The sequence below is a fragment of the Sarcophilus harrisii genome, chromosome 3 (assembly GCF_902635505.1).
Source record: "Sarcophilus harrisii chromosome 3, mSarHar1.11, whole genome shotgun sequence".
In the NCBI taxonomy this organism is placed as follows: domain Eukaryota; kingdom Metazoa; phylum Chordata; class Mammalia; order Dasyuromorphia; family Dasyuridae; genus Sarcophilus; species Sarcophilus harrisii.
In genome coordinates this window covers 601,849,864-601,876,329 of record NC_045428.1, presented here as the reverse complement: position 1 = coordinate 601,876,329, position 26,466 = coordinate 601,849,864, and the positions used below count along the sequence as shown (strand labels likewise).

The window sequence follows — 26,466 nt, the reverse complement described above, 5'->3', positions numbered from 1 at the left end:
TTTGGTCCTCTTCAAAAACGAAGGACACTAGCATCCAACTAACCAACCAAGTACCAAATGGTTTTGATTATACTTCTGTAATATAATTTGAAATTTGGTATTGTCAGGACCTCTTTTCCCCTCCTACTGATTGCTTTTTTTTAACCTTTTGTTTTACAGATGAATTTTGTTATATTTACAACTCTAAAATTTTTGGTAGTTTGATATGGTGCTGAATAAGTAAATTGATTTCAGTGACATCATTATTATATTGACTTGGACTACCCATGAGCAATCAATATTTCTCCAATTCTTCAGTTGTGTTTATATGAAGATTACTTTGTGATTGTGTTCAGATTTCCTGTGTGTATCTTAGCAGGTAGATTTCCAATTTTATATTGTCTGCATTTATTTTAAATGGAACTGTTTTCGCTCTTCCTGCTCTGTTTTGTTGGCAATATATGAAAATGCTAATAATCTGTTGTTTTATTTGTATCCTGAATCTTTGCTAAACTTGTTTTGACTAGTTTTTAGTTCAGTTTTTTGAGTTCTTATCAAACCATATCATCTGTAAAAAGTGATTTTTTCCCTCATTGCCTATGCTTAGTCTTTTTTTCTTGTTTTATGTTATACCTAATATTTCTACTACAATATTCAATGATAATGAGATAATGAACTTCCTTGTTTCATCCTCAATATTACTGGAAAGGTTACTCATTTATGCCTACTACAGATAATGCTTACTATTAGTTTTAGATAAATACTGCATATCATTTTAAGAAAATCTTCATTTATCCCTATTCTTTGTATTTTTAATAGGAATGGACATTTTCAAAAATATTTTCTGCATCTATTAATGTAATCATATGATTTCATTGTTTTGTCTAAAACTTTTTTTCATCTATTGATATGTGATTTTTGTTTTTATTATTGATATGAAAATTTATAATTTGTCTAATATTAAATAAGCTTGCATTCCTGGTATAAATCCAACCTTTTCATAGTATATGATTTTTGTTATGTAGTGATATAATGATCTTGCTAGTATTTTACTTAAAATTTTTTCAATATTCACTAGGAAAGTTGTTCTATATTTTCTTTCAGTTTTAAAACTCCCTGGTTTAGATATCAAAATCATGATTGTGTCATAGAAGAAATTTGATAAGATTATTTGCTTATTTAAAAAAATTAATATGGTGTTGGAAATGTTCTTTAAATATCTGGTAAAAAAAAATCCAAATTCATCTGATACTGAGGTCCTTTCCTTGGAGAGCTCATTTATGACTTTACATTTATTTTCTTAAGAGTTATTTAAAATACTCTTTTTAGTCTCCTATTAATCTGAGCAATTTCTATTTTTCATTTAAACTGGGAATAAATTGACATATTGTGGGGCAAAATAGTTCCTAATTATTTAATTTTGTCTTCATTGGTTGTACATTTATGTTTCATTTTTGATAGGAGTAATTTGTTTTCTCTATTTTAAAACAAATTAGCCAATAATTTAACTACATAATTTTTTATTGATTACCACAATACTTCTTTTTATTAATTGCTCCTTTGACTTTCAGGATTTCTATTTTGGTGTTTAGTTGAAGATTTTTCATTTGCTCTTTTTAGAGGTTATTTTTCAGTTGCATGCCCAATTCACCGAACTGTTCTATCTTCTACCTGGGGTAAGTGTTCAGAGATACAAATTTTTTCCTAAAAACTCTTAATTGCATCCTTAAAATTTTGATATGTTGTCATTATCTTTTGTGAAATTCTTATTTTATGTCTTCTTTTTTGGATCAACTCATTCATTAGGAATAGATTTAGTTTCCATTTAATTATAAAACTAGGTTTCCAAGGCCCTCTATTAATTATAATTATTATAACATTATCAACCTTCCTCTCCAAAAATACATTTTATATTTTTGTTTTTCCACATTTGATGTAAGTTTTTAATGGCGTAAGACATGGTCATTTTCTGTGAAGATGCCATGCATAAGTGAGAAATTGATATATTTCATTCTATTCTCAAATTTCTCCAGAAGTCTTATCATATCTCGTTTTTTTAAAATTCGTTTCCTTAATTCTTTTATATTTATTTTATAGCCAGATTTATCCAGATCTGAAAGGGGTAAAATGACAACTTCATTATTGTAGTCTTGTTTATTTCCTTATAAATCATTTAACTTTTCCTTCAGGAATTTGGAGACTCTACCATTTAGTGCATGTATGGTCAATAATGACAGTAATTCATTATCTATGCTATCTTTCAGAAAAAATGTACTTTCCTTCCTTGTCCTTTTTGATTAGACCTACTTTGGCTTTTGCTTTGTCTGAGATCATTTCTACTCCTGCCTTTTAATTTAGCTAAAACATAATAAATTCTGCTGTAGTCACTATTTTGACTCAATGAGCATAATTTTCAAAATATTCCATCTTTTTAGGTCAATTGTTTTTAGTATGAAATATTTCATATTTTCTTCTATTTTTTGTTTTTGACCTCTTTATTGTTGTGTTGTCTTTTGTTGTTTTTTTTTTTTCTGATGTTTTTGTTTTTTAATATTTCATGGAATTCTTAGCTTCTACTTGATCAATTCTAATTTTTAGGGAGTTACTTTCTCCAGTGAAGTTTTGTACCTCTTTACCATTTGGCCAATCTTATTTTTAAGGACTTTTTTAAAAAGTATTTTTGGTGCTTCTTTGACTAAGCTGTTCTGTTCATTCTGCTGCTATAATTCTCTTCCATTTTAAAATTTTTCTTTTCCCCATTTTCCCTCTACCATCCTTTTTTGATTTTCAAAACCTTTATTTGTTGGCCTCTTTAGTGTCTCCAAAAATTTTTGTTCAATTTATTCCGATCTGCATTTTTCTTTGAGATTTTGCTTCTAAATGTTTCCAAGTCATTGCTGCCTTCTGTATTTGGGTCTTGAACTTCCCTGTACCTTGTAGTAGCTAGTTATGGTCAGGTTTTTTTTTTTTTTTTAATTACTCATTTTTCCAGATTATTTCTGGACTTTTCATGTTAGAGTTGAATTCTTTTCACCACTAGAATGGGTGACTAGCCTGAGCTTCTATCTTTTAAGTTCTACTGAATTTGATATGGGCTTCTAAGTTTTTAGTGCTTCCAAAGAAGTTCAGGAAAAGGTCTGATCACTGCCCTCTTGCTCTGTGCTTTGGTCCCTCCACAGGTAGGGCCTCTGGTTCCTCACAACCTTGACCACACCTCTCCAACCTGTGTAACTACAAATTATTCATGGGTGACAGAACTGCCACATGTCTCTTGATCTTTTGCCCAATACTAGCTCAGCAGTGTCCTGACATCGCTTTATGACCAGGTACACAGTGCTCTCACTACCCCAATGCTTCTGCCTTAGCTGCAGAAAACCTCCAAATCCCATGGCCAATGCTGGTTACAGTACACCATGTTCCCAACTAGATCCCGTCTCTTCTCTTTATGAGAAAGACTTCTCTTTATGACTTCCTAAGATATTCTGGGATACAAAGATGATTCATTGGGATTTTTATTCCCTTTTACTCATTTTTTTTTAAGTATAAGTTGTTAAATAATACTAGATGATGACCAGTTCTGATGGACCTGGCCATCCTCAGCAAGGAGATCAACCAAATCATTTCCAATGGAGCAGTAATGAACCAAACCAGCTACGCCCAGAGAAAAAACTCTGGGAGATGACTAAAAACCATTACATTGAATTCCCAATCTCTATATTTTTGTCCACCTGCATTTTTGATTTCCTTCACAAGCTAATTGTACAATATTTCAGAGTCTGATTCTATTTGTACAGCAAAATAACAGTTTGTTCATGTATTTTTAAAAAAAGTATAAGTTGTTAAAGATAGGTGTATTGCAAAACCTAGGCAAGCACATTGGTCCCACTCCACCACCTTGTCTCTAGCCTTCAATTCCTTTTAAATAGTATGCAACTAACCTATTCATTTTTCTCACAATTTCTATTTTAAGTACTTCATAATCTTTTGTGCTATAGTTTCAGATTTGGCCCTGGTATGCCTCTTTCCTAGAACACTGGAAAATCATGTGGAAAGAGACAATGAATACATTTTTCATGGGAACACGGGTTTAGAGTTGAAAAGGACCACAGGAGTCACTAAAGTCCTCACTTAGAGATGAGCAAATGGAGACACAAAGAGAGTGTTCCATGCCCAGTTACATAGCTAGAGAGCATTTGAGGTAGGAGGGGAATCCAGGTTTTTCTGACTCTAAAACCAGTTTGATAATATGACAACTGTGATAATATGTCACTTTTTGAACATCTACAGTTTTGAACATCAATTTGAATTATAAGAAAAGTGACTAAATTGTCCATATCTTTAAGATTCTGCTATGACTTGTGATCTGAATAACAATAATAATAATAATAATAACAGCTAGTGTTTAAATAGAGATTTAATACTTACAAAGCATTTTACAGGTAATATCACATTTGGTCCTAACATTAACTGTAAGAGGTAGGTGTACACATCCTACTGAAGAAGAAAACTGAGGCAGTAATAGGTTACATGATTTGTCCAGGGTCACACAGCTAATGTCAGAAATCGATTTGAGCTCAGAACTTGTGGCTCTAGAAGCAGCACTCAAGAAATCAGAAATAAATGTCCAAAGGTTAACAAAATACACCAGAATGTTTCATGTCAACAAAGTATAGGAAACAGGTAAAAATTAATCGATTGGGGAAAGGATGATGAAATTATGGTATATGAATGCCATGGACATTACTGAGTACAAAAAACAATATTTCTGAGAAAAAATCATTAAATTTATAGGGCTCAATGCGCAGCATGAAATTTGAGTTTTCTACTTATGTGTGTGCTTCTGAAACAAGATGTCTTCCCTTGTTAATCAGATCCCTATGTTTTACCTTCAGTATAATTTCTCTAAAGTACAGTCAAATATGAGTTCTATATAAAAGATCTCTCATAATCATTGTTTTTAATAAGCCTTTTTTTCCCAGTGTGCATATTATGACATCTAGGGTTCTCCCTCTTCTAGCAAAAACCATGTCTAAATTGAGCAAATATGTAAGGTTTCTCACCACTACTACAGATGATTTCTGGCTGAAAGTCTTCCTACAGCCTGGACCCAGAATATCTGATGTCTAACAACCTCTATATTCCTTTCTCATTTATTACAGTGATAAGATTTTTATCTTTTATGAATTGTTAGATAGCAAAGAAAGGATGACAGTGGCTACAAGTTCGACCTCATAGATTACATTCATAAGATTTCTCTCCAGTGTGAATTCTCTGATGTAGAGTGAGACTGGAGCTATGTCTAAAAGTCTTTTCCCATAGATTAGTCATAACATTTCTCCACTGTGAAGCTTCATTTAAAAGACTTTCCACATTGATTACATTCATGGTCAACAAAACTAGTGCTGCATCTTTCCATAATGATTACATTCATAAGCTTTCTCTCCAGGACAGCAGGATTGGAACTCTCTTTTTCTTTCTCTGAAAGGTTGTCTACATTGAACATATTCTTAAGACATTTCTCCAGTGCAGATTCCCTGATGTTTAATAAGACCAAACTTGCCTCTGAAAGTCTTTCCACATTGATTACAATTATAAGATTTCTCTCCAGTATAAATTATCTGATGATCAGCAAAATTGAACCTCCTTCTGAAAGCCTTTTCATATTAATTAAATTTATAAGGTAATTCTGCAGTGTAGACTCTCTGATGTTGAGCAAATTTGGAGTTGAATCTGAAAGTTTTTCCACATTGATTACTTTCATAGTTTCTTTCCAATATGGATTCTTTGATATTCAGCAAGATTGGAGATACATCTATTTCTCTCTGAAACATTTTCCACATTTAACATACTCTTAGGATTTTTCTCCAGTGTGAAGTCTCTGATGTTTAGCAAGACCAGACCTGCCTCTGAAAGTCTTTCCACATTGATTACAATCATAAGGTTTCTCCCCAGTGTGGATTATTTGATGATCAGCAAGACTAGAACTGCATCTGAAAGGCTTTCCACATTGCTTACATTCATAAGGCTTCTCTCCAGTGTGAATCCTCTGATGGATAGCAAGTCCAGAGCTCCTTCTAAAAGCCTTTCCACATTGATTACATTCATAACGTTTTTCTCCAGTGTGGACTCTCCGATGTATAGCAAGAATGGAGCTGCATCTGAAAGTCTTTCCACATTGATTACATTCATAAGGCTTCTCTCCAGAATGAATTCTCTCATGTTCCAAAAGATTATAATGTTGTCGAAAAGTCTTTCCACATTGATTACATTCATAAGGCTTCTCTCCAGTATGGGTTTTCTGATGTACGGACAGATTGGAACTTCTTCCAAAAGTCTTTCCACATTGATTACATTTATAAGGTTTCTCTCCAGTGTGGATTCTCTGATGTTTACTAAGACTAGAACTGCACCTGAAAGCTTTTCCACATTGACTACATTTATAAGGTTTCTCTCCAGTGTGGATCCTCTGATGTTTTGTAAGATTAGAACTGCAGCTGAAAGTCTTTCTACATTGATTACATTCATAATGCTTCTCCACATTGTGCATTCTCTGATGATGAGTAAGATGGGAGCGCTGTCTGAAAGTCTTTTCACAATGATTACATTCATAAGGTTTCTTTCCAGTGGGGCTTCTCTGATGTACAATAAGGGATGAGTTTTCACTAAAACCTTTACCACCCTCATGATCCTCACAAGATTTCTCTCTAGTGTGAATCCTCTGATGAGAAATAAGGGATGACTGTTGCCTGAAGGTCTTTCCGCATTGCAAACATTTGTGTAGTTTTTCACTAGTATGACATTTCTGATGTCGAATAAGGAATGATTGTCCCTTAAAAGCTTTACCACATTCATTACATTCATAATATTTTTTTCCATTTTGAATTTTCTGATGGTCAATGAGCTCTGAATTACAATTAAACGTTTTATCACCTTCATTCCCTCTACCAAGACTTTTCTTATGTCTAATTAAATCTGATTTCAAGCTGAAGGTTCTCTCACATTGATTACACTGGTAAGTTTGCACTTCAGAAGGCTTCCCATGAGACTCAACAAGATCCACCTGTTCAGTAAAGCATTCCCTATGTTTACTACTTTGAGAGCATTCATTCCCTGAGGTCCTTTTCTTGCAGCGAATTAGTATTAAACATTGTCTGAAACTCTTTCCATCTTTATCAAATTCACAGTGATTGTTTTGGTTTTTCCTTAGCTTGATATCAGAATCACCGATTCCTCTCAAATTGAGGTTGTGGCAACCATCATTCATGAATCCCTGGTGGTGTGATTGTTCCACAGAAATGCTCAGCTTGGCGGTAGTCTCCTTCATTTTGAGCCTCATCTCTCCATCTGAGGGAAACAAACAAACAAATATATGTGTCTGTGAAAAAAGAAAAAATTTGGAATTCAAAATCTCTTACAAAAATAAGTGAAGAAAACTACCCTTTCTGGAAAAAATTTACATGAGCTGATGCTGAGTGAAGTGAGCAGAACCAGGAAAACATTGTACATATTAACAACATTATGTGATGATCAACTGTAATAGACTTGGCTCTTCTCAACAATGTAGTGATTCAAAACCATTCCAATATACTTAGGATGGAAAATGCCATCCACATCCAGAGAGAGAGCTATGGAGACTGAACGTGGTCAATGCATAGTGATTTCACCTTTTTTGTTTGTATATTTTTTTCCTTTTTAGTCTGACTTTTCTTGCACAACATGGCAAATATGGAAATATGTTTAAAGGTATTGCACATATTTAACCCATATCAGATTGCTTGCTGTCTTGGGGAAGAGGGAGTTGAAAGAAGAAGGGAAAAAAATTTGGAACACAAAGTTTTACAAAAATGAATGCTGAAAACTATCTTTACATATATTTGGAAAAACAAAATATTATTGAGAAAAAAAGAAAGTAGAGAAGGCTTAGCTCTTTGCCTGAGATTCAGATAAGGTACACCTCTCCTAAGTATCTGCAGCAAAATTTCAATGTCTGTCTTCCAAATGAGTCCAGTATTCTCCACATTCAAACAAGCTACATAAGTTTGGTGGACATAGTCCAGCCAGAGGTACAGATATAATGCCGAGCTGCTGTCAGATGAATCCCTGGCTACTCGGGAGCCTTGGATCCTATTTATTAAGAAATGCTAGCCTTGCCGATCAGCTGATTATTCTCTGACTTTTGTGCCTCAATTTTTTTAATCACAGATTTTTATTGCAACAGATATACCGTTTGTGACATATATAGTAAGCATTTATATTATTTCATCATCATGTCTACAAGCATAGTTTAATTTCCCTAGTAATGCTTTTTATCTTACTTTTTCTCTTCTCAAGTCTAAGACCATATCATGACTGAACCTTGGTTTTTGTATTCACCTGAGGCATACTATATTCTGTTCTGGCCCTTCACTATTTTTAGAATAACCATTATCCATTTCTTTAAATGTATCTTTAAATGTTTTGGATCCTTAATTTAAGAAAAAAAAATCAAAATCCTTGTAATGAACATGACAAAAAAAAAATCCATCCATTTCCTATGTCCAAAAATACTATGTCTTATACTGGACCTTTCACCCTTCTGTCAGGAAGCGACAATTTTCTAGAAGTGATCAGCAGGCTTCACTATTAATCCTAGAGCAGCTCTTTCTATTTTGTGTTTGACAAAATCTTTGAGGATTCACAATAATGATCAAAGAGGTTTTAGGGAAAAAAAATCTTTAATGGAATACTGAGCAAAAAGTAATTGCCCAATTTTCTTACAAAGATTTTAAATAATGTAAATATTTTCCTTTGAAACAGCAAGCATGTACATGTTTCAAGCATAATAGTTTTTCTTTCTGCAATGATTCCAGATTGTCACGATCAGGCATCCAATGCTTTTCAATGTCAGGCAGTGATTATATACAACTTTGACTATTTCTAATTTACTGCAACATATTCCTTCCATTTCTCAACCTGACATCAAATTGTTTCCCAACAGTCAGAAAAGTTTGAATTTCAAATGCAATTGATTCCTAATGGATAGTCCCAGGCACACACATATAAGTCATTTGCTTTCTGTAACTGCATCAGAGTAGTTCCCTCATTCCCAGAGTTACCTAGAAAGTACATCATATCAGTAGAACAATCCCCAGATCATAGTTGCACAAATGGCAGACTCTCTGAAAATCACGAGTGCATTATAAGCACTCTTGGAATTATCACAGACCATCACAACTGCTCCACAAAAAGAGGCCTTATAGCACTATTTTATGACTTGAATTTATCTTCCACTTAGGTTTCTATTCTTCACTCTAGCAAATAGATTTTCTTTTTTTTTTTTAACAATATTTTCTTTTCCAAATATATGCAAAGATAGTTTTCAATATTTACCTTTGCAAAACCTTGTGTTCCAAATATTTCCCCTCCCTCCTCTTCTTCATGCTCCCCAAGACAGCAAGCAATCCGATACAGTTAAACATATGCAATTCTTCTAAACATATTTCCATATTCGTCATGCTGAGCAAGAAAAATCAGATCAACAAAAGAAAAAGTGAGAAAGAAAAAAACAAACTAACAACAACAACAAAAAGGTGAAAATCCTCTGCTTTGATCCACATTCAATTTCCACAGTTCTCTCTCTGGATAGCTCTCTCCATCCCAAATCTATTGGAATTGGCAAATAGACTTTCAAAGGAATTGGTAAGCAATATCAGGCAGAAGACTTTTTCTGTCACTGGTAGACAAGAAAGTTATATCTGTCCAGATTCTTTCCATGGAAAGATTTTCTTATATATACATATATATATATATATATATATATATATATATATATATATATCAAGTTAAAATAAACCCAAAGCAATATGTTCAATTGACCTTCAAGTACATTTATCATTTAGTGTGCTACTTGTCATTAGCCAATAGAAAAACAGATCTTTTCTATAGTATCCAGCAATCCATGCTCTTTATTGTGTTGACTCTACAGTGAGCTAAAAACAAAAAAGTTCCCAACTCTCAGCAACATAACTTGTAAAATTCTCCTCCCATTTCCCACCTCATCCACGTGGGAGAAACATTTTCACTGCATTCTGCTTATCAATCAAAATATGGGTGATGGTGTAATAGAGAGAGTGCTGGACCTGGAGTCCACAAGACCTACCTTTCAGAACCACCTCAGGAACCTGCTGCGATAACCATGGGCAAGCCATGGGACTGTGGCCTCCTTATTTCTACAAGGAGGATAATAATAGCTCCTATTTGCTAGGATTCTCATAAGGATTAAATGAGGTGATGATTGTAAAGCCTTTAGCATATATAAGGCATCATAATTGTTAGCTATAATAGTTAGTTGTTAGCCATATTTACTATTAGTTGTTAACCATATTTACTATTAGTTAGTTGTTAGCCATATTTACTATTAGTTAGTTGTTAGCCATAATTATTATTATTTAGTTGTTAATCATATTTCCTATTAGTTAATTGTTAGCTATAATTACTATTAGTTAGTTAGCTATATTTACTATTAGTTGTTAGTCATATTTATTATTAGCTAGTTGTTAGCCATAATTACTATTAATTAGTTGTTAGCCATATTTACTATTAGTTGGTTGTTAACCATATTTACTATTAGTTAGTTGTTAGCTATATTTACTATTATTTAGTTGTTAGCCATATTTACTATTAGTTGTTAGCCATATTTCCTATTAGTTAATTGTTAGCTATATTTACTATTAGTTAGTTGTTAGCTATATTTACTATTATTTAGCTGTTAGCTATATTTACTATTATTGAGTTGTTAGTCATATTTACTATTAGTTGTTAGTCATATTTACTATTAGTTAGTTGTTAGCTATATTTACTATTATTTAGTTGTTAGCCATATTTACCATTAGCTAATTGTTAGCCATAATTACTATTAGTTAGTTGTTAGCCATATTTACTATTAGTTAGTTGTTAGCTCTACTGACTATTAGTTTGACCATTTTCTCCTCAATTCTGCTCTCCTTCCTGTTCTTCCCCTTTCCTGGTCTTACTTCCCTCCCTATTATTGAACTTACTATATTTCTACAGCAAAATACTTTCTTTTGTGTGATCAGCTAAGATTGAGGCTCAGGACCTGTTGTTTTTTTTTTCCCCCTGAAAATCTTGTCCTTTTTTGGATATCAGATTGTAAGATTCTTACCATCAGGGACTGTCTGTTGCCTTTCCTTATGTTCCCAGGGCTTAGCAGAGTAGGCAGTTTATTAATTTAGTTCATTGAAATATCTGCCCAGGCTCAGGGATCATACAAGGCTTTGACTCCTACCTCGATCCCTAGAATCTAGCCTCTCTCTCTTGGTCAAGTGTACCTTCTGACCTCCATCCGGATTTCTCTCTTCTTTCACTATAAGGAGTCATCTTTGCCCTAATATGGATAAGACCTTACCAGACTGAACTGTGGAGCTCACCAAGTCTGTTAGAGGGTCTCCTGCCATGGAACACCCAAGAGTCTCCATCTGCTTTCACCCTAAACTTAGTGGCGGTCACCTACATGAGTGTAGCAAATGATTCTCCAAGAACGGAGACAGAGATTGGACCACAAAGACAAGGAAAGTCACTTGGGGCAATGACTAAGCAAGCCTCAGCTTTGGATTATTTCCAGGGATGAAAATGGCCTTCCCTCCTACTCATGTGCTGCTGAATGGGGTGAGAGAAAATCACAAGACTTGGATCCACCACAGCATGCTACCTAAGCCTCTACTACAGCCAGGAGACCCACCGACAGCTCCCTGACTGACTCCTCATCCCCCTCATCACAGCAGTTCTTCATTCCCCGCATGAGGATCGTTCCCACCATCTCTCTCTGCTGAGATCCTGGCCCCAAATTTCACTGAAACAACTGGGTGTTTAGCAAGAGCTCCCTCACCTCCTCCCCATCTCACAAAAATCAGATGTCTTCTTTTTCTCCTTTACCCAAGTATCCTATGAAGAGGAGGCCCTCCTGCCTGATAAGGCAAAGATGCTCAAAGAGTCCATTCCCTCCCACTTACTCCTCCACCATATTCCCTACTCTGTCATCTCCATGTTCTCACTCATTTTCAATCTCTCATTTTCTACTGGCTCCTTCCCTACTACCACAGATGAAGCCATTTCTTCCCAGTCCACAAAGAACTCTCATTTGATCCAATCATTCCTGTTGGAATCTTTACAAAGTGTTAAGGAAAACCTTCGCACATCCCCAGTAGATCTTGTCCTATATTTCTGCTCCCGTTCATGACTAAGCACCCAGAGATGGCCATCTGCGTTTGGGGTCCCCCATTCCTTTACACTTACTTCCTACAAAATTCTGCACACTGGCTCCCAACCCCATCATTCAACTAAAACTCCTCTCTCCAAAGCTGCCTCCCTACCTGTTAAGGCAAAAAGCCCTTTTCTCAAGCCTCATCCTTCTTTACTTCTCTCCAGATTTTGACACTGTCGCCCATTCCCCTTTCCCTTAATGCTCTCTTCTCTCTGGGTTTGGTGACACTTTTCACATTGCTTTCTCTTCCTGCCATGTCCAAAATTAAACTCATTATCTTTTCCCCAACCCTCCATCTTCCTCCATTCCTAATATTACCCAGATCACCCTCCCACTTGTCCAGGTCCATAAGCCCTCAGGCACTCAGAGCACCCCTATCCATCTCATCATCATCCCATTGGGATGGGATCCATCCCAATCTTCCAGAAAGTTCTGCTGACTCTATCCCACTTCCAACACCACCAATTTCTAAACTCAGGCCCCAGTTACCTCACATCTGACAGTGCAAAAACCTGCTGTTTGGTCTCAATGACCCAGATCTCTCTCCAGATCAGTCAGTGCCCTACCCAGCTTCCTAAAGCTCACATCTGAGCATGTCACTGCCTGCTCAACAAACTGCAGGGGCTCCCTAGCACCAGATGACATATTAAATCCTCTGCTGGGCTATTAGAAGCCTTCATCATCTGTCCCTCTCTTCCCTTTCCAGTCTCCTTTCACTCCCACAAATGCTAACATTCAGTAGCAAAGACGTCCTTTCTATTTCTTGGACAAAACAAACCATCTCTGTGGGTTTTCCCTGGCTGCCCCTCATGCCCCGGATTCTCTGAAGCCCCAGCCAAAGGCCACCTTCCACAATGAGTCTCTACTACTCTTTAACTGAAGTACCTTCTCTCTCTAATCTTTAGCTAGTTCTGTCCATATTGTCTTCCCACAAGGCTGTGAGCTCCTTGAGAGCAAGGGATGTCCCTTGCTATTCTTTGAAAAAAAAAAAAACCCAACACTTAAAAATTGTTTGTTGACTTGAAGGCCTAGGAAAGAACTTATATTAGAGAGCCTAGTCCCTTTCTAGATACTTATGAAAGGGTTCCATGACCCCATGATCCAAACAATGGATCTTTGAGGATGATAGTTGCTCACTAGAAAGGTGGCAAAAGACCATAGAGTCCAAACCCTTCATTTCACAATGGAGAAACTAAGGTTGAGAGATTTGGTGATTTCAGGACTTTATTGCTAAAAAGTGCCTAAAAGAGAACTGCCAGTCAATTCTTTCTGTCCCCAAGTCTACCATCGCCTTCACTGTGACGTGCAGTTACCTCTCGTGATAGCAGCCTTCATAGACCTGCTTTCACCTCACTCACCTGGACAGGAAAGGTTTCTTGGGCCATCATGAACCAGCATCCATGGTGTTTTCCCTTGTTCAAAATAGGAGAGAAAACCTTCTCTGAGAACTGGAAGTCCTGGGCATGGAAATAAGGAGAGGGGAGGATGGAGAGATATTCATGATGTAATTCTTTTAGGGAAAGGGGGCATGCAAGGAATGTTACAGGACCTCCCTGGAACATCTTAAGGATGGTTTCCATGGTATTTATTGTTAGGAGCTTTGGTGAGGGATCATTTGGAAGCCACTTTGGAATCAGAAAATTCTGTTTTCTCTACTTCCTTCATAAGAGGATGAACTAATTCCATAGATTTACCTAGAAATTAAAGAGCAACTCGTGGTGCAGTGAAGAGAATCTGAAGTCTGGATTGAGGAAGCTAAGAGGTCAAATCTAATCTCAGACACTCATTAGTTAACTGCCCCAAACAAGACACTTAACCTGATTACCTCAGTTTCCTCAGTTGTAAAAATGGGTATAATCCCATCATTTATATCACAGGCAAGTTATGAGAATCAAATTGGGATAACATTCTGAGAGCATGCTCTCAGCACAGTGCCTGGCACACTGTGGATATATCTAAATACTTATTCCCTTCCTTTCCTTTCCCACAATTGGTGCTGGGGTTCTGGGGAGGTATAAAGCAAGAACAAGGATACACTGAATAGACTAGGCTTCTGAGAGGAGACTAGGAGCAGTGGACTCCAAATTTATGCTTGCTAAAGAACTTTCCAAAGACTAAACCAAAAAGAAGGGGCTATTTGGGAAGGTAGAAAGTGCCTTTCACTGCCCATCTCCAAGAAAAAGCTTCCTGAAGAAGGTGTGAAGGCTTGACAGAAAAAAATTCATGTTCAGGTAGACATTAGACTAGAATCTCTGAGATTACTTCTAAATCCAAGATTATTCACTGGTTTGATCTTTGACTTCAGGCCCCCTAGAACCAGTAAGGGACAGCTTCAGGAACAACAAAGGAAACCCCCAGCTCCTATCATACAAACCAAAGACCTTTTACAGGAAGACCCCGTCTTGGACACAAAAGATCAGCACTTTGTCTCACTCATCATTGATAAATGCCAGAAACCCTGCATACTAGGGAGAGAATGTTCCTGGATTTAGTGCTCCTTACCCAAGGAGAGCAGGTTCCGGGCATTCTCCACCATGACCTCCTTGTACAGCTCTTTCTGAGAATGGTCCAAAAGGGCCCACTCCTCTGGGGTGAAGTCCACGATCACATCCTTAAACGTCACCAACTCCCAAATCATCAAAATTGATCAATTAGTACTGAAAGAGACTTCAGAATTCAACTAGTCCAACCCTCATTGATTTACAGGAAGAGACAAAAGCACAGAGAAGGGAATTTTCCAAAGTTCATAACCCTGATGAGGGTCAGAGCCAACACTTAGAACCAGAGTCATGAAAAGCCCAGTGGAATATCAAACATAGCAGTTTATATTTACAGTTGGAATAAAATTGAGAAACATGTTTCTGAGAATTGCTTCTCCCTATGGAATCAGAGAAATTACATGTTCTCTCAGAGATCTATGAGGATCTCCGGAGGAGATGGGGAGAAGGTGAAGTGAAATTTCTTCATCAGAAAAGACTTAAAAGTGATTTGTTATAAAGAAAATCCCATGAAGGGTTGGTGAGATGCTGACAAATATTTTATACTCAGAGGAGGGTGGTGATAAAAATGTTTCCTGGGATAACTGAAAGGAGAATTAACCAAAAGAAAAGATCTAGATTATTTCCTAGATGGCGGAAATAAAGTCTTTTCCAAATGAAAACATGAAAAGCATTCTTAGTAGATGTTAATCAGAATCTGGACCGAATGGAGGCAGAGGAGGCTGTTTCCAGGGAATAGGTTAACAGCTCTCTATCTTTATAGGAGTACAGTAGCTAGAAATCTGTGCCTGTAGTGTCTAATCTGGTCTCAGAAGCTTACTGATTATGTGATCCTGGGCAAATCATTTAATCCTGTGTGCTTTGGTTTCCTCATCTGTAAAATGGACCAGAAAAGGAAATGGCAAACTGTTTCAGTATCTCTGCCAAGAAAATCCACTTCAAAAAAGAGGCTGAGGGGTCCTTGAAAAGTGCATAATACTGAAAGATGACTAAACAAAAACAACAAAATTGTTATATTGAGGGCTTGAGGTGGTTCTGGGTATGACGCCTTTGCTTTATGACTGCTTTCATTTGTTAATGGCCTATATTCTTAATTTTGAAATTTAGTTATAAAAATAAGAGTAACCAAGAAGAGGGAAGAAAGTTTCCTTAATTCTATTAACCGAGATTGATTTGATCTGATTCCTGAGGAAGACACGGCCAGTCTCCTTATGAGAGGTAAAGGGTCTACACATACCCTCTTGAACTCAGGAAATTGGGAAAAGCTTCTTTCTCATTGTCAAAGGCAACCCTAAGGTCTCAGAAAACTGTGGATCATTCTCAGCTCTCATTCCTCCGCCCTCTTATCTAATCAAGATCAAAGCTTGTGGATTTTACCTTCCGGCACCTCTCCAATACATCTGTTTCTCTCCTCTGACACTCCAACCACCATCTTCCCCCCTGAGCAAGGGCAGGAGTCTGCTGTTGGGTCAGCCAGCCTCAAGATTCTCCCCAGTCCAATGGATCCTCCATGTGCTTGACAAAGTAATTTTCCTACATTGTAGATCTGATCATGTAACTCCTCAATGAACTTGGTAGCTCCCCACCACCCCCAGTGCATCCCCTTGCATTCAAAGCCCATCATGACATCACCCGGTATTCCATCTTTCTTACACCTTGTTTCCTGCCACCTCCTCATGATCCAAAGACACTGGCCTCCTTCCTAGCTCAGGAGACACTTCACCTCTGCTTTCAGGGCATTTTCTCTGGTGGTCTCCCATCATTTGAATCGTCTCTCTTCTCATCTCCATCTCCTGACTTCCAGCCAAGTCCCAACTAAAATTTTACCTTTTACAAGAAGCTTTCTGCAAGTCCTTCTATTTTGGTGCCTTCTTTCTTTTAATTCCATTCTATTTATCTGCCCATGGCTTGTTGAAAACACTGATCATTGATTTAGAGACTGCCATTGGGCCAAGCTTCGGGGCACGAGGGGGGCTCTTTCTGGCACTGTACCCGTCTGGCATCTTGTGCCGCCACATTCAGGCTGCCTCTACCAAGAATCCTTTCTACAGGAGCCTTTGTTCGTGGCACACAGCAGACACCATATAATAGCCCCAATCCCCTTTCCAGACTTCTCCCTCCTTACTCCCTTCACCTCCTCTCTGATCCATGGATACCGGCCTCCTTGGCCAGGACCCTCCACTCCTGACTCTGTGCCTTTCCAATGGCTCCAAACGTCCTCTCTACTCACCTGGGCCTCCTGGCTTCCTTCCAGGCTCCACTAAACTCTGCCTTCTGAAAACAAGCTTTTCCTGCTCTCCAAAAGTGTGAGAACCTTCCTTCTGAGAGTGAGGACCTTGGTTGGGGAGCGTGAGGACCTTGGTTGGGGAGCGTGAGGACCTTGGTTGGGAGAGGGCCTCCCTTCTGCACTGCAGGAGTTGCTTGGACACAGCTGCTGACATGACATCTCCCCATTAGACTAGAAGCTCCTTGAGGAGGGACTGGTTTTTCCTTCCTTTGTGTGTAAGGAAAGCTGAACAGTGCCCGGCACCCAGTGGGGCCTTTGCTGACTTGGCCAAAGAAATGGCAAAGGGAAGGGCTCAGAGAGACCTGGGAAGACGCCTGTGCACAGACTGACTCACCTGGGCCGGGGGCCTGTGGCTCCCGGGGGCCATCCCCTCTGGTTCCAGCTCCCTCCTGGGGCCAGGCCTTGGTCCTCTGTGGGCTGAGTGGGGGCTCCAGCAGGACTCCAGAGGCTGACAGGCTTTCCCTTCTCTTCCAGGCCTAAGGGACAGACAGGGACTGAGTCCCACAGGCGTCAGAAAGACCCCGGCCCGGCCCTCGGACCAGAGCCTCCAGCAGGGGAGGGAGCGGGGGGGGGGGAGAGGGGGTCAGGCTTGGAATGAGGACGGTCTGGACAGGAAGCCTCCCTCCCTCCCACCCTCCTCTGCTGCCCCCTCCTTCCACAGAGCCCCAGGAGGCAGGAGGGGGCTGAGCCAGAGGGGATGAGAGGAGCCGGACCTCTCCCTCCTGTTGGGGCCCTGCCCTCCCTGCATCCCTCACCAAATCTCCCCGTCCACAACCCCACAACACCCTGCTGGGTCTGGAGGGAGGGCAGCCAGAGCAGGCTGGGGTCGGAGGCGGTGGGACGGGGCTGCCAGCAGCGACCCGAGAGCCTGGGGCAGGCCTTGAGGCCTGCCTGGAGTTCAGGTGCGGGCAGGGGCCGGGACTCTGAACAAAGCAGGGCCAGGGCAGCGGGAGGTGGGAGGCAGGACTCCGGGAGAGGGGTCACGGAGCGACACAAGAATCCCAGGAGGAAAAAGCAGGAAGCCTGTGCTGGGCTCTAACCAGGAGTCGGGGAGGCTCCTCCTGGAGGCTGGAGGCAGACAAGAGAGCGGGGGGCAAAGGCCTGTGGTCTGCCAGGGAGCCGGCCGGAGAGCCACACGGGCGGGAGCTTTGGGGTCTGGGTCCTGGGGCGATGAAGCAGGACTCCTGGGTCCTTAAGAGAGCCGGGGCTGTTGGAGGACAATTCAATCTCTGACCAGGAGCTGGGGGCAGAGACAGAACACATGGGCCCTGATGGGGAGCTGAAGGCAGGACTCCCGGGTCCCTCTGAGGGAGGCCTGATGGGTGGCCATTGGAACCAGTGGTCAGACTGGGGACGGAGGCCCGGGGCAGTCAGGAAGGGACAGCAGGGAAGGGGGCGGGAGGGCGGGAGGTCAGGCCGGGAGGATGAGACCCCGAGGAGAGCCGGGCAGCAGCCCCCGGCGCCCCCCTGACCTCCTGGTCCCCCCTACCTGGGACCTGCGGGCTCCGAGCCGGCTTCTGGAAGCCAGGACGCTCTCGGCTTCAGGGGAAGCCCCCGAACCTGCAGGGAAGGCGGCCTGAGCTCAGCTCCCGGGCGGCCCCCCCGGCCCGAGGAGACCCCGGGGCTTCCCAAGGCTCCCAGAAGCAGGACCTCGCCCCGGGCCAGCCCCGGCTCCCCAGCCCTGCCTCCGTCCCGTGGAACGCCTGGACCACTCAAAATAACCCTCTTCCCCTCCAAACTCCTCCCAGGCCGGCGGGCTCCACCCCAGACTCCGACTGCACCCGGACCACCGAGCGCGCCCTCCCTCTGCCTGGGACTCGTCCTGCTGGGCAAACTCCCTTCCCCGGGGAAGGGCCCCCCTTCCCACCTAGGACACCCCCCCAGCTGCCCCCTCCCCCTTCCCACTAGGACACCCCAGGCTGCCTCCTCCCTTCCCACCAGGACATCCCCCGCCCCCAGGCTGCCCCTCCCTTCCCTGGGCATCCCCCAGCTGCCCCTCCCCCTTCCACTAGGACATCCCCCGACTGCCCCTCCCCTTCCACTAGGACACCCCGGAGCTGCCCCTCCCCTTCCCACTGGACATCCCCCGGAGCTGCCCTCCCCCTTCCCCGGACCCCCCGAGCTGCCCCTCCCCTTCCTGGACACCCCGCCCCCGCCCCCTCCCAGGCCCTGCGGTCCTTCGCTCTCTGAGATTCGGGCTGACCGCGACATTCGGGGAGCCCCACGCTTGCTGCAGGACGCCGGGCCCGGGCCGCAGCCCCCCGCTCTCCGGCAGCCAGTACCGGGGATCAGGCACTTCCGAGTTGCTCTCACTTGCTTTTCTCTAGTTACTCATTATTCCCATGGAGGCTTTTTTATTCTCAAAACCCACGCGCAGAGAAGTTCCAGCCTCGGCCCCTGCCGCTCCCGAGGCATCCCGTACGTTAGGCAGGTGTTCCTGATGCCTTGGAGCACATTTGCGCACGAACACCGAGAGTTTCCGAAGGAAAAATCCATCATATAAAAAAAAAAAAAAGCGCACGTCTGCGATCGCTCCTCATCCACGTCCCTCAGAACGACGCGTTCTCGGAGGGCAGAAAAGAGCAGCGCCGGCGGGGGCGGGCCTCGGGCGCGCTGACGTCATGCGCCCCCAGCGCCGCCCCTCGCGGCCGCGCTAACGGAGCTGCGAACGGTCCCCGGAGTCCGGCCCAGAACGCGGCCGGCCCCGACCGAAGCCCGGGGAGAGAGCCCCGTGTTCAGAAACACCGCGGCGGCTGAAACGAGGGGGCAGCCGGGGCCCGGCGGCCGGAGCGAGGGCGTTGGTAACGGACCGAAAGACGGCTTTAGAAGACATTTCTGAAGATGGAGGGACCTACGACATGTGTGAACTGAGGCCGGGCGGGCTGGGAGGGCGCCCTGCCGTGGCTCCGGTCCCGGAATCAGGCGGGAAATGGGCCGTTCCCGAAAGGGACGCCACCCCATCCCCCGCCCTCTACAAGAAGGACAAGTAGCCCCAACGACGGTCCGGGCGAGGGGTGGGGGCGAGTTGGAGTCCAAGGACCCAATATGGGAGGGGGTGTCATTGGGGATGAACTGGGGTCTCCGGGAAGAGGAGGCGTAGCTGGAAGCCAAAGGTAGCGGCAGAGGAGGGGGCGGGGCATCCCCGCCCCCCACACGCAACCCCCCCACCTCCTTCCGTAGTTTGCTGCGATTCTGCGCATGCGCGGCTCCAGAGACTACATTTCCCAGAAGTCACGCACCGCGCTCCACTTCCGCTTTCTCGGTAGTGACCCACGAACTCCAGGAGCTCACCTTTTGCACCCGTCTGGCCCAGTCAGCTCCGTATCCGCCATGGACGCTCGAGGCTCAAGACCCTCTCTCTCCATCCCCAAACCCCTACCCCGTGACCCGAGTGGCCGAGTTCCGACCCACGCCGGTCCCGCAGCGGGAGCGCCAAGCTTGGGCGCCTCGAGGTTCCTTCTACTTGAAACCTGCCTCTCGGAGCGTCACGGCCCGTACCCTCACCGCCACCCTCCGCACTCTAGGCGAAGGCCGCCAGACCGCGACCTCCCCTGCCTCCCACCAAGCCTGCCTCACCTTGATGGGCAGGAGCCTGTAGCCCTTCTCTGTCCAGCCCAGCCGGACCCCTGGACCCAGGAATCCTGTGCCTCCCCGCCCCCCGCGGTCTCCAGTGCCTCTGACCCTCCCCCACCCGGAGAGGGCCTGCTCTTCCCCGCCCCCACCCCCGAACCAAGGCCGTCCTCCCCCCAGCAAGTTTTCCCTCTCCTCGCCGCCGGCCTGGCCCTGACCGCGTCTCTTCCGGAGGGCGCCTATTCTGCTGCCCTGGGATTCTCGCGGAGCCCCTCCTGACCGCCCCTTCCCCGGGGACTCCGCTGTCACCTCGGGCCCGGCCAAGCATCCGGGGCTTCTGTCTCTCCCCGGACCCCGGACTCCCTCACTGACCCCTGAGGAGGGCCTCGGGGGTCACAGGCCGGATTCTGGAGACAGGCTGGGGGGGGGGGAGGGGTAGGAGGCAGAGAATGCTCCCTGTTTATTTTCGAGATTGATTCTCTAGACCGATCCTCCCTCGTTGCCCCCCTAATGTTTCCCTCCGGGAGCCTGCCGGAGATGGGGTCTGCTCCTAAGGAAGCTCTCTGTGGTCCTGAGGGCGGGGACCTCCAGCTGCTCACGCACCCCTGTGGTCAGTCAGCAGTCCTGGAGCGGGTGAAGTGTCCTGGGGGCCCCGTGCTGGGGCAGGGCCTTCTGGGGCTCTCGGGGTCCTTCCCCCCCCTCTGCAGCTCGCCCATCACCCTCTCCTCTCCTGGTCTCTTGCCCGCCTGACCAGGGAGGCCCCACGCTCTGCTCTGGGTCCTCCCTCCTCTTGTGCTTCGCTTGGGGATCTGCTCAGCTCCCATGGAAGCAGCGATCCTCTCTGAGCTGAGGATTCCCACATCTCCTCATCCAGCTCCTCCCTCTCTGCTGACTTCCAGCCCCCCATTTCCCAGGCCCTTGTGGACATCCTTCCCTGGGTGTCCTGTAACTAGTCTTCGGCTCGGTGTGTCCCAAGCTGAACCCGTGGTCTTTCCCCCACCCCTCCCTGCCTCTGTCACACCAGTTACCATCCTCCTGCCAGTTGCCCAGGCTCACAACCCAAGCTCAGGCTTAGCTACTTACTTCTGTCTGGCTGTCTCTGCACCCCTCCTCCAGCCCCAATATCCAAATTGCTGTCAAGCCTGTTGCAATAGCTTGTGGGAGCTCTGCCTGCCTCTAGTCTCTCCCCTTCAGCAGTCAGAATACAGATCTGCCCATGTCACACACACCCCACCCCTTACTCAGCAAACTGCAATGGCCCCCCGTGGCCTCCAGGAGCAAATACAAAATCCTTTATTTGGCATTCAAAGCCCCTCCACCTTTCCAGCCCTCTTGCACTTCAAACCTTAACAATCCCCTTTCCAATAACACTGGAATTTACACAACTGCTGGCAATTTCTTCTGGCCTTGCCCCCATGGGGAGAACTCTTGGTCTCCCGGCTTCATGTCTCAATTAAAATCTCACCTTCTACCGAAAGCTTTCCCTGATGCCCTGTAATTCTGGGGCCTTCCTCTGGGGTTAGCTCCAGTTATAACAAATGTTATACCAAATGAACCACGAGGGACAGAGTCAAGATGGCAGAGCAGAGGCAGGGACTTGCCTGAGCTCTCCCCCAAACTCCTCCAAGCAACTTTAAATATGCCTCAAGACAAATTCTGAAGCAGCAAAACCCAAGAAAGGACAGGGTGAAAAAAAAAATCAGCTTTGAAGGTCAGCAGGAAAGGTCTGTTGCATTTTGGTGAGAGTGGAGTGCAGTAAGCCTTGAGGCAGCTGACTTGGCGGTGGCAGTTTCTGCATCTCAGCCAACAGATGGTCAGTGAGTGAAAAGGGGATCGCCAAAGTCCCTTTGCTGACACCAAGGGCAGGACTATGGATGCATTAACCATCCTTGGATCTAGGTCACACTTCTGGGTCTCATTTTGAGAACAAGGACAAACACATCAGAGCTTTCAGCTACGGGGCAGCTGGGACCTGGGACCAGCGCAGAAAAGAGTGGTTATGGTCATATCCCAACCGGGAGAGTAGTAAACACAACTTTTTTTTTTTTTTTTTTTTTTTTTTTTTTTTTTTTTATCATATAACCTTGGAAGAACTGAAAACTTACAGGTCCCCAGAAGTATCTCTGAAAACAACTACACAATGGTAGGAAAAAATTGGAAAAAGAATGGATGCCCATCAATTGAGGAATGGCTTACATAAAGGTAATGGAATATTATTGTTCTATAAAAAATGAACAAGCTGATTATAGAAAGGCCTGAAAGGATTTACATGAACTGATGCTGAGCGAAACAAGCAGAGCCAGGAATATACTGTATACAGTAACAGCAAGTGTGTGCAATGATCAACTTAGAAAGACTTGGTTCTTCTCGGTTCAGTGATCCAAAGCAACCCCAATAGACTTTGTACAGAAAATGCCATCTGGACCCAGAAAAAGATCTAAGATTGAATATAAATCAACACATGCTATATTCTTATTTTTTCCTGTTTTTTTTTAATCTCTCCTATGATTTTTCCCTTTTGCTCTGATTTTTCTCTCCCAAGATGATTCATAAACCAATGTATATTAAAAATAAACTTTCTACAAGGAAAAATATTTGTGAAACTACACAAAAATCCTAAGTCTTCAGACCATGCCTCCTCTCCCCCAGAAACATCTTGGTCTTGGTTTCTGACAGACTGCTTCCCAGCGTTTTGTAGGGATTAGTAAATTTAGTCCCAGAAAGTGAGGTCTTGGCATTTGTATAACAAGCTCATTATTTTTAAGGAGCATTCAAGTCTTCTGTTATTACCTCTTTCTCATACAGTCTCATTCTTGGTCCCACTAAACCTCCTTTCTGGAATATAAGAAGAGACTTTGAAGAGAAACAGAAGTGTTCTGTAAGCCCAGAGATGTTGTTCCTCTCCCAGAGTTACACAGCTAAAGAGTATGTGAGTCAGGATTTGAATCCCAACTGCAAACTTTGTTCCCTCACTATTACAGAACACTGCTTTCATCTTCACTTCTGAATGTCAGTTTGAATGAAAAATGATTAAAATGTCTGTCTTTAAGCCCACTGATTTTGCTATGAGATTTATGATCTAAGTGGAAAATAATAGCTTGGATTTACAGGATGGTTAAATGCTTGCAAAGCACTTTAAAAATAATCTCATTTAATCCTTTCACTGACCATTTGAAGTAGTGCCATTATCTTCTCCATTCTACAGATGAGAAAACTTGCTCAGGAGTAGATTACGTGACTTATCCAGGGTCTCACAGCTATTTGAACTCAAGTCTGGCAGATTCAAAGACAGCCCTCCAACCACTGCACCAATTAGCAGCCTAAAGAAATCATTACAAAGATAAATGTTCTACAAAATATTTATACCAGGACTTTTTATGTCAGCTGATCGTGAGACCAACTGAGGAATGGCTGAAGAAGTTATGGTGTAGGAATGTCAAGGCTTATAGAGGAGTCATGGGAAACCTTAAATTTCAGAGTAAAATTCAATCCATGTTAAGGGCTTTATGCACAGTGTGAAATTTTTTATATCTTAAAGTCTGTGATACAGGCAGAGGTATTTCCTCACTAATTAGATCCATGAATTTTATGTCCAGCAAGATTTCCCCAATGTACAGACAAGTCTGAGCTTCAGATGAAGCCTTTCCACAATGCTCGCTTTTGTAAGGCTTCTTTCCAGTGTGACTATCGTAATGTTCGATGACCTCCATCTTCCAGCAAAAGGCAACTCTTCATGGAACTCATTCACAAGTCTTTTTCCCCACAATGAATCCTCTGATGTAAAAGAAGATGATCTCAGGCTGAAGCCCTCCCACACTGAGTCCAAGAAAGGCTTGTCCCCAGAATGAACTTGCTGCTATCTTATAAGCTCTGTATTACATTTGAAAGCCTTTCCATAGTCATTTTATCTTTTATGAATTCTCTTTTGGGAAATAAGGGATGGCTTTAGCTTGAATGATCTTCTCAGGTGTTCAGTATGGGAAGAATGTACATTAAAAGCTTTACAACATCCCAGACACTCAGAAGATTTCTCTTCCGTATGGGTTCTCTGGTGGTTAGCAAGATTGGAGCTTTGTCTGAAAACCTTTCCACAGTGATTATGTGATTAAAAAGGTTCCAGAGACATAGTTTCTGGGTAATTTAATAATTTTATTAAGGCCAACAGGTTATTTTAAAAGATGGTCATTTGGCCATGTCTCAGACCAGAAAATCATGGCAACAGACTCATAGTTTTAAGTACTCTTTGAAAGAATAAGTGGTGAATGAAGGACTGAGTGTGACACTTGGAATGAGGTCCTGGGTAACAAGGTGGGGTTGTCAGAGAAAACCGGAAGTACTGATAAAAGTATAGTACTCCCTGATGCAAATAGGGAAGGATGGCAAAGAGCATCCTTATCAGTCCCATCCCAGTGGATGTCTTGGGTAACCCCACCTTACTGGGTCCAATCAGAAAGCCAAGTTAGGATGTCAAATTCCTAGGTTAAGTTTCCCCTATAAATCTTTGCTGAGTCCCTTTTAGGTTAGCCCACCATGGGGATCAACCTTTCTTCCCATCCTACCCCCTTCTCTATCTCTTCCCCCTCCCCCCAAACAGTATTTTTCTCCTAATTATGGCTAACTCTTTTTTAAACTGCCAGTCAATGGCATACTCCCACTTCATGGCATATTCCCTAGCTTTTCTCTTGTTAATTGTTAAAACCCTTTTCCTAACTATATGGTTTCCCAAATATATTTTATATTTAATGTGGTGCCTCTTCATTTTGTCTGTAACCTCATAAATAAAATTACCTTTTGACAAGGAGAATGCCCCATTTTGAATTTATCACAAGCTTTGTTCCAGACCTTTCAAATTAATAATTGCTGTCCTATAGTATAGGAATAGATAAGAGAAATTATCTCTACTCGGACCACAATAGCCTTGAGCTATATAGACAAAAGAATCTGTGTCTGTGTGTGATCCTGGACAAGTCACTTAACCCCAATTGCCTCAGGAAAAAAAAAGTCTCCCCTCACACTTTTGAGCACAACAAAATGGATTTTCCCACCTTAGATTAAATTCCTTGTCAGCACTTGGGGTCAGATTTAGATAGAGAAGAGTTAAGACAATCTTATCAGCAGCAATATCCTTCAAGAAACAACTTTTTTATTCCCCTGAGGCCAGATTTGAACTCAGGGCTGGTGCTCTATCCACTGTGACTCCCAGCTGCCCCAAGAAACAACTTTTTAAAATGAAGAATTTAGAAGGAGAGAGATCTGAATCTCCCCAAGATACTGGTCATTATTAGTCATTTCTTTCAGTTACATTCATAAGATTTCTTTACGGTGTGGATTCCTTGCTGTACATAAGAGGAAGATTGCTACTAAAAGCTTTGCTACATCCATGACACTTGGGTTTCTCTCCACTGTGGATTCTTTCGTGTGCAGCAAGAGTGGACCTATATCCAGAAGCATTTCCACATGGATTATATTAAGTGTCTCTCCCTTATGCATTCTCTTATGAAGAGCAAGATTGGTGGATCCTTCCACATTGATTACACCCATAAAGTTTCTTTCTAGACCCAAAAAGGGATGGAAGGAAAGAACCCTGAAATTAGGGAATAACCCTAAGAGCTTATTGGTGGAAATTTGCCACCTGAGGCTTTTTCCACGAAGAACTACAAACCAGAACCTGATTCTCCCTCCTAGTCTGAATGTCTTCTGACTTCAAGGTAGGCATCCCCTTGGGGGAAAGATCTGTCTGTATTTGTCTTGGGCTGCTGTTTTTGTCTGATGTAGAATATAAAATATAAAATATTCTCTCTTTCTCTCTCTCTCTCTCTCTCTCTCTCTCTCTCTCTATATATATATATATATATATATATATATATATATAT

General features: G+C 42.7%; 2 protein-coding genes across 2 annotated transcripts; both read right to left on the bottom strand.

The window, feature by feature from the left end:
• Window positions 1–4,375: 4,375 nt before the first annotated feature.
• On the bottom strand, window positions 4,376–9,383 carry LOC100931752 (zinc finger protein 501). The gene is made up of 2 exons (XM_012547166.3): window positions 9,349–9,383; window positions 4,376–7,323 (listed from the first exon to the last, which is right to left on the bottom strand). Exon 2 carries the CDS (start codon window positions 7,313–7,315, stop codon window positions 5,831–5,833), a length of 1,485 nt encoding a protein of 494 aa, XP_012402620.1. The 5' UTR covers window positions 7,316–7,323; window positions 9,349–9,383; the 3' UTR covers window positions 4,376–5,830.
• A 61-nt stretch (window positions 9,384–9,444) lies between these two features.
• On the bottom strand, window positions 9,445–19,601 carry LOC116419033 (zinc finger protein 527-like). The gene is made up of 5 exons (XM_031963491.1): window positions 19,446–19,601; window positions 17,358–17,499; window positions 14,741–14,864; window positions 13,597–13,695; window positions 9,445–9,474 (listed from the first exon to the last, which is right to left on the bottom strand). Exons 1-5 carry the CDS (start codon window positions 19,520–19,522, stop codon window positions 9,470–9,472), a joined length of 447 nt encoding a protein of 148 aa, XP_031819351.1. The 5' UTR covers window positions 19,523–19,601; the 3' UTR covers window positions 9,445–9,469.
• Between the last annotated feature and the right edge of the window lie 6,865 nt (window positions 19,602–26,466).

Coding starts and splice junctions, on each gene's coding strand:
- LOC116419033 (XM_031963491.1), bottom strand. CDS start 19,522: ATGATGGATTTTTCCTTCGGAAACTCTCGGTGTTCGTGCGCAAATGTG. Junction 17,500..19,445: donor ATCAGGAACACCTGCCTAAC/GTACGGGATGCC, acceptor TCTGTCCCTTAG/GCCTGGAAGAGAAGGGAAAG. Junction 13,696..14,740: donor CCGGAACCTGCTCTCCTTGG/GTAAGGAGCACT, acceptor TTCCATGCCCAG/GACTTCCAGTTCTCAGAGAA.
- LOC100931752 (XM_012547166.3), bottom strand. CDS start 7,315: ATGAGGCTCAAAATGAAGGAGACTACCGCCAAGCTGAGCATTTCTGTG.